The sequence below is a fragment of the Rhinopithecus bieti genome, unplaced genomic scaffold (genome assembly GCF_001698545.2).
Source record: "Rhinopithecus bieti isolate Rb0 unplaced genomic scaffold, ASM169854v2 scaffold_32008, whole genome shotgun sequence".
Lineage (NCBI taxonomy): Eukaryota > Metazoa > Chordata > Mammalia > Primates > Cercopithecidae > Rhinopithecus > Rhinopithecus bieti.
Window position 1 is genome coordinate 3,432,035 of NW_016814433.1, and position 7,224 is coordinate 3,439,258.

Here is a 7,224-nt window from a genome sequence, read left to right on the forward strand (position 1 = left end):
AGGCCACCAGGCACGGTGGCTCACGCCTGTAATCCCAGCAGTTTGGGAGGCCAAGGTGGGCAGATCACCGGAGGTCAGGAGTTCGAGACCAGCCTGGCTAACGTGGTGAAACCCTGTTTCTACTAAAAATACAAAAAATTAGCCAGGTGTAGTGGCGCATGCCTGTAATCCCAGCTACTTGAGATGCTGAGACAGGAGAATCCCTTGATCCCGGGAGGAGGAGGTTGCAGTGAGCCGAGATCGCGCCATTACACTCCAGCCTGGACAACAAGAGCAAAACTCCATCTCAAAAATAAATAAATAAATAAATAAAAGAATTCAAACCTTGCCCCTTGCCATGGCCACCTAAATCCCTATTCAAAGCCTCCAGAAGTTCAGAGAATGTTCCCTACTCCTCTGGCTTCCATATCCCCTCACTTTGGGTTCCCAGCCCGTAACTCTCACCCTCAATGATGTGCTTTCGGCTTAAACCTCGCTCGGTTTCCGCCCTGTAGGAAAAGGTAAGTCAAAGATGAGACGTGACAAAGATAGGGGGCCAGGACTGGCTTGGAGCCATTAGGAAATGGGATTGCACGAGTCTTCACAGGTAAGGTGCGGACCTGGTGCGGGATAGCTGTCCCCACCCCCACCTCATACACTTTCACACATTCTTTGTAGGCCTTCTCCACAATCGCAGTGGGGCAGTCACTTACTGTCCTCCCCAAAAAATCTTGGTAGTGATGACATAGCTTGATCTCCTGGAAGAATAGAAATGGGAGAACCAGCAATAAAAGGATTTTTGGGTGATCACATCCCCAGCAACCCCCAAAACAGTCTTACCTCCAACCTTTGCTCTTGAGGATGTTGCCTAGGGTTCTTTCAGCCCTAAAAGAAACATGAGGCAGAGCCACTGATCCCTCCCAGGCTGATCAATTCCTTCCTCTCCTCCCCACCTTCTCCTCTCTAGCAAAGTAGGATATAAACCAGGAGTCCATTTCAGCTCACAGCCCCATCCTGGACAAAATAAGAGGACTCCTGGAACTAGGGGTGTAGTTGTATAGTTTTCATCACGTATTCAACAAATATCTGTTGTGCATTAACTATGTACCAAGCCCTGCTGTGGGTGCCAAAAAGATAGAATAGGATGAGGGGAAAGGGGCCAACTATGGTGGAGCCAGGAAGGACGCTGCCTTGTCTAGCCTCAACTATCTGGGTTGCCCTCCCCCTTCTTTGAGCCTCTGCAAAATCCCACCCGTCCTCCAAAGCTCAGCTCAAATTCTGCCTCATCCATAATGTGTTCTCTGAGTGCCACAGTCTATGGTCCAGCCTTCTTGTCAGCTTCCATAGAATTGGCTACATCATTTAGCAAAAAATTATGAGCTCACTGTGACAAGTCTTAAGTTGTCATGGTGGACTGTTACTGAAATGTTTTACCGTTGTTTAATCCTTCCTATTGCCCATTTTTGTTTCTTTAACCACTTAGACTGTGTGTACTTTTGGAGACACGTTCATTCTTCCCAGAAGCAGCACCTGCTCTGTGCTAGGCTCTGTGTGGGTACTTGGAGAAGAGCAAGGCAAGTTCCATGGAAGGAGGCCTCTGACTTGAGCAGCTAATATAGCTGCATAAACCATGAATTGTGTGTCAGAAGGCAGTCCACAGTGCTTTAGGAGCTCATGGTGGGGGAGGGGGGTGACCAATTCTGGGGAGTTGGGCAAAGACTTCTTGAAGGAGTGAACACTTGGGTCAAGTGTTGAAGATGCGCAGAAGTGTTTGCTAGATGGGGAAGAGGCAGGGTAGGTCATCCTAGGTTTTCCCTGCTCCTAGTGTGAAGCTATCAATGTGTGATACAGCATGATGTGTTTGAAAATTCATCTTTGTAATCCTCATGTAGTTGCACATAACTAAGGCCTCAGATATATTTGTTGGCTTTATTTAATGTAACTGCACAGTATGCCGATTAACTTCTAAGCCAGAGCGGGACTGATGTTGCGACTGTAACTCCTACAATGTGTTAGGGTCCCTCCACCAAAGGGTTGGAACTTCACGTTCTCAGAAGTCCCAGCGTTCTTTAGAGGGAAAACGAGAAGATAATCCCTGGGGTCCTCTCAGCCTTCCAAATGGAGCTTAGCTCTTTCACCGCAGTCCTTACTTTCCTGCTGCGTAGACTTCGGCGGTGTCAAACAGGTTTACCCCATGCTCATAGGCTACGGTCAGCACATCCTCCGCTGTCTAGGGAGGTGAAAGAGGTGAAGATCAACTACTGCTCCTCAGTTATCTCCCTCACTGCACTCTAACCCATCACATCTCAGCCCTGGGTTCTCTAGTCTCTCCCGTCTCCCCATCCTCCAGCCTCGGATCCCTCATTCCCTGTGCTTATTGTCCAAACCCCTATCCAGGTTAATTTATCTTTTTTCAGGTTCCCTCACCCCCACCACCCTGATTCTACGCCCCATAACTTATATACCTCATCTGAGATCTGAGAACCAAATGTGACCCAGGTACCTGAAAGAGAGAAGCCAGGCACATGAGAACTGCGGGGGGCAGACCATGAAAGAATGTCCCCCTTTCCTTAATCCCTATTCTAACTCACCTAGGCCAAGACAGGATACCCGAAGACCAGACTTCCCCAAGTTCCTGCAAGATACAGAAGCAGCGGGAAGGGGTGGAGCCTCCATTATGGACCTAGATTATCAGCCCCCAGCTCCTCTCCTTCCAGACTGAGAAGCCCTCAGGTGTCTCAGTCCAAATAACCTAGACCCAGTGGGCCTATAGGACTGGGCAAGTGCTATCTCCAGAGCAGAGGTCCTAGGAATTTTGTCAAAAGGACAAGTGAACCGTAAGTGACTGTTCCTCTGGAGCCACTGTCCAGAGTCTCCATTCTCTCTTATCACATTGAAGATGTGCCGTCAGGTTTGTCCTTCTTGTCTGTGTTTGAGTCATCTCTGGGATGTGTGCAGTGCGGGGCTGGGAGGAATTCTGTTGGATTGTGGTGCTTGATTGTGGCGAGTTTGTGAGACCAGGCCCTCAGGCAGAGTGCTGTGCCAAATGGCAGATGCCAGGTTGGAAGAGGTAAACTGAGTCAAGTTCAGGCATTCAGACAGGCAGGGGTCCCTGGCTAGGCTAGGCAGATGGGCCTGGAGGAAAGGCAGATTGAGGAACTGGGGGGAGGGGGGAGAGTAAGACAGAAAAGCGTGGTTCTCCCTCTCCACTCCCTCTGTTCCTATTGGCTTGTGAAGACTGTCTCTGAACCAGTGAGCTCCCCATCCTCCCAGGGCCCCCAACCCAGGTGTCAGCTCAGCTTTCCAATCAGGGCCACCATATAGAGGGGATCAGACTCTTCAGGCCACAAAGCAGGTCAGATCAGTGACCTCAGCTCACTCCCAAGCAGGAGCCCCTCTCCTACCCCCCACTTCAAGTTCTGAGCCTCTGGTCTGGCAGTCCTCTGAGATAAAGTCAGTTACATTTCAGTCTACCCAGACTCTGTCCCTCAGCATGGAGATGAAAAATGTGGTCCATCCTTCCCACAGGCCCTACTCCCCTTGTGCCCAAGAAAGGTCGCAGGAGACCTAGCCTTTGGGACAGGCGGGGGCAGTATCTGGGTCAGGCACCCCTGAGCAGGCCAGAGTGAGAAGCCGATTCCCTCCCTCCACTCCCCAGGACACGGACCCAAGGACACTCCACTGGAGGGGGCACAGCCTGGAGATCCGTGTAGCATGGAGATCCGTGCATCCCTGACCTTCCCAGGGGTAAGGAGGGAAGCTCAGGGGCATCCCCTGGGTCTGACAGGACCCAGTCAACCTTGGTAAACTTGATTCTCTGGTAGTCAGGGGTATCAACAGAGAGACCAAGAGAGGGACAAAGTGAGAGAGTGCCAGAGATGGGAAGAAGAGATGGAAAGAAGGGGGACCTACTTAGAGAAGTTTGAAGGGGCCTTGGCGGCCATCTCAAGAAGCCTCAGGGGTCCCGAGAGGAAAGCGGAAGGGGTGGGCTGCCCAGCCACCCCCATACCTGTATTTCATGCCAGTGCCTCGGCCGGTGCTCTCTCGGAGGGCCCCAGCGGGCGCTGGGGGTCGGGGAACCAGTGCAGCTCGGGCCTTGGGGCCAGACCCTCCACCCCCCGGAGGATTCCCGTGCCCCGCGCCGGTCGTCCCGCCATTACCGCCCCCGGGGCCCGGCCGGGGTCCACACAGACGGTCCTCACTGCTCCGGCTGCGAAGGTTCTGTTCGGTACACGCGATTGACACCTGCATGCCGGCTGACCGGGGCGGGGGAGGGGGCTCCGAGGGGACGGGAGCGGGGAGCAGGGAAGCCCAAGGGCGGACGACCGGGGGCGTAGTGGGGTGAGCCCCGGCAGAGAGGGAAGGGTGAGGAGGCTGCGGCGGGAGCCGCCAGGCAGGATCTGTCCGCGGGGGCGGGCTGCTGGAGGTCGCGAGGTTTGCGGCGGGAGGGAAGAAACGCGGGGGGCGCCAGGAGTGGAGGTATTCAGTTACGGCGGACACAGGTGCAAGGAGTAGGAGGGGGAAATGGATGAGGGTAAAGGTCGAGGATGAGGTAAAGGTCTCGGAGGATAAGGACCCAGGGGGAAGTGGGGCGGGAGAAAGATGCCACTTCAGCGCGAACCGCTGCGGGACCCGCTGGCCTCCCAGCCGCGTCGGCAGCGGGCCCAGCTCATCAGCATGCAGGCACCGCCTCCTCATCTGCATAGAGCCGCCCGCCTCGCAGCCAAACCTGCCGCCCATCGGAATAAGCCCCGCCTGCCGAAGGCTCCGCAGCTTGACTATTTTCTGAGCGGAATCCGGGAGGGTGGCTCCTGCACCATCAGGAACCCAAGGGCTGTCAGGCTTCCCCAAGCCCAGTGGTTCTCAATCGGGAGGGACTGTGTCTCCCTGGGGACTTTTGGCAAGGTTTGGAGATATTTTTGATTTCATGCCTCTGCTATCAGCATCTAGTGAGTGGTAGCCAGGGATGCTGCTAAAATCATACAAAGCACAGGACGGTCCCCACAATAAAGAATTATCCAGCCCAGGCCGGGCGCGGTGGCTCAAGCCTGTAATCCCAGCACTTTGGGAGGCCGAGACGGACGGATCACGAGGTCAGGAGATCGAGACCATCCTGGCTAACACGGTGAAACCCCGTCTCTACTAAAAAAATACAAAAAAATCTAGCCGGGCGAGGTGGTGGGCGCCTGTAGTCCCAGCTACTCGGGAGGCTGAGGCAGGAGAATGGCGGGAACCCGGGAGGCGGAGCTTGCAGTGAGCTGAGATCTGGCCACTGCACTCCAGCCCGGGCGACAGAGCGAGACTCCGTCTCAAAAAAAAAAAAAAAAAAAAGGATTATCCAGCCCAAAGCATCAATATTCCCACGGTTGAGAAGCCCATCCGCAAAGCCACTTTATAGCCCTCAAGGATGTGTGGCTGCCCTACTTTCCGCCTTCATGCATGGGGCAGGACTGAGAGGGCCCTCAAACCAATACGCTCAGGCCGCAGAGAGTGGCAAAAAGTTTATTCTGTGCTTCTCGCATCAGGTCAGGGATAAAACTGGAGAGAGGGCCTGGTGTGGAGGTGGAGGGACTCTGTGGGCTTCATTCTGGTAGGAGGAGAGCATCAGGGCAGGCCTTTACCCTGTTGCTCTGGGTGGGGGGTGGGGGTGCGGGGCTTACAGTGGGGGCCCTTCAGTGGCACAGGTTCGGAAGGGCCCCAGGCAGACATGAATTCTCCTGAAACATGAGGAAGGTTGCTTCAGCCAGCCCGGGCGGAGAAGAAGGGCAGAGAGCGAACATAGGAGTCCAGTCGGGAGCGGAAAAGCTCACTTTGCACAGTTTGACCCAGCGGGCACAGGGGATTCTTCACCACCAGCTCCACATACAGCTATGGAAAGGGAAGATGTTAGAGCCAGGCTTTGGATACTTCTGGTTTTTAGCCCCAAACCTTGTGTAACCTCAGGGGTGTGTGAATGCACAAGGAAGAAGGGCTGGAAGGCAAGCCCTCTCTGAGGAGAAAGTGGTGGTGGGAGTTAAGAACCTAAGGGCCCCTGCGAAAACTCTTGAGTTCAGCAAACATATAGTAGGATTAGGGCAGGGAAGATGAGGGAGTCTTGGGGTTCTGATGAGCTCTGGGGGTGGGTCCCTGGGGCTGGCACTGACCGCACTGTAGATGTGATGTAGCACATCTCGGATTGGTCCCACGCCCAAGTCAGTATTCATGACAACTTTGATCCCAGTGGGCGTCTCGTAGTAATGGAGTTTGTAACGGCTAGTTTGGAAGGCCAGGAAGCCATCCTTCCTGCAGAGATGAGGAAGGTGTTAAAGAATGGGAGCAGAATCTCTCCCAAAGAGATATTTTTGATCCCCTCAAAGGTCGACTCCCTCTTCATCTAAACATATCGTTTGTAGAAGCCTGGTTGAGTAAATACATCACCCATCCTCACCCCTCAATGTAGCCTCCACCAACCTCTCTACTTTCAGACCCTCCCCACCGCCACTCCTGCCAGCTCCAGCACTCTCGCTCCGGACTCAGCCTCTCTAAGTACCCTCTGGAGGCCAATGCTCCTTCCACTTCAGAAAGTCTCCCCCATCCCCAAATTCCCAAGGCTAGCCCTCCTCCCAACATCTTTTCTGACTCGGCGTACATGTCTAGCGGGGACATCTTGCTGACAAACGAGCGGATAGAGAAGAGCATCCCGTACATCAGCTTATACTCCTGGAGGGAGAGGGGCAGAGTTAGCTCTCGGTTGATGCGGGAGACGGGGTGGGGGGTGGGAATGAGCTGGGGTTTGGAGAGGAGGGGCTGGGTTGGGACTATAGGTGTTTGGAGATGAGAGGTCACCCGGGCTGCACCGGGGCCCTCTCGTCACCTCCTCCTTGGGAATCCCTGCTTGCTTCTTGCGGTGCCATTCGCTGTAGTGCAGACACACTCCATTCCGGTCAAACAGGTACAGGTTGTGGACAGTCATCTGCAGGGGAGGGAATGTGAGCCTCGCTTCGGAACCGCCCCCACTCCGTGGGCTCGGGTTCCCGGACCCACAGCCTTCCAACCAGGTGGGGACCCCACCCCCGGACTCACCGGAACTGCTCCGAGTGCCTGTCAGGAGTTACTTCCGGTTTCTACGGAGCTCCGCCCCTTAGGGGGTTCTCACCCAGCGGTGGCGGGGCATTAACTCCGCTCCAAAGCCGCTCGTCAGACTCCGCCTCCCTCCCTTAGCCAATCTGTGGCCACCGGAGCCGCGCACGCGCGGCCAGACGCTCG

The 7,224-nt window shown here is 54.8% G+C and overlaps 2 protein-coding genes across 3 annotated transcripts in view; both read right to left on the bottom strand.

Moving 5' to 3' along the window:
• Positions 1–4,885, bottom strand: part of KCNAB3 (potassium voltage-gated channel subfamily A regulatory beta subunit 3) — an 8,850-nt gene extending 3,965 nt beyond the window's left edge. The window contains exons 1-7 of one of the 2 annotated variants that reach the window (XM_017850484.1): positions 3,989–4,883; positions 2,571–2,614; positions 2,445–2,482; positions 2,130–2,209; positions 820–864; positions 693–737; positions 445–488 (exon numbers count right to left, since the gene is read on the bottom strand). In XM_017850484.1, the coding sequence (XP_017705973.1) occupies positions 445–488; positions 693–737; positions 820–864; positions 2,130–2,209; positions 2,445–2,482; positions 2,571–2,614; positions 3,989–4,719 (1,027 nt within the window). In that variant the 5' untranslated portion in view covers positions 4,720–4,883. Of the gene's footprint in view, positions 1–444; positions 489–692; positions 738–819; positions 865–2,129; positions 2,210–2,444; positions 2,483–2,570; positions 2,615–3,988 lie in introns of both variants that reach the window. The other variant, XM_017850485.1, reaches the window with a different exon arrangement.
• A 580-nt stretch (positions 4,886–5,465) lies between these two features.
• On the bottom strand, positions 5,466–7,219 carry TRAPPC1 (trafficking protein particle complex subunit 1). Its single transcript, XM_017850494.1, has 5 exons — positions 7,042–7,219; positions 6,833–6,931; positions 6,608–6,678; positions 6,123–6,261; positions 5,466–5,847 (listed from the first exon to the last, which is right to left on the bottom strand). Exons 2-5 carry the CDS (start codon positions 6,929–6,931, stop codon positions 5,719–5,721), a joined length of 438 nt encoding a protein of 145 aa, XP_017705983.1. The 5' UTR covers positions 7,042–7,219; the 3' UTR covers positions 5,466–5,718.
• Positions 7,220–7,224: the final 5 nt, after the last annotated feature.

Coding starts and splice junctions, on each gene's coding strand:
- TRAPPC1 (XM_017850494.1), bottom strand. CDS start 6,931: ATGACTGTCCACAACCTGTACCTGTTTGACCGGAATGGAGTGTGTCTG. Junction 6,262..6,607: donor AAGATGTCCCCGCTAGACAT/GTACGCCGAGTC, acceptor TCATCTCTGCAG/GAAGGATGGCTTCCTGGCCT. Junction 5,848..6,122: donor TACATCACATCTACAGTGCG/GTCAGTGCCAGC, acceptor CCCTTTCCATAG/CTGTATGTGGAGCTGGTGGT.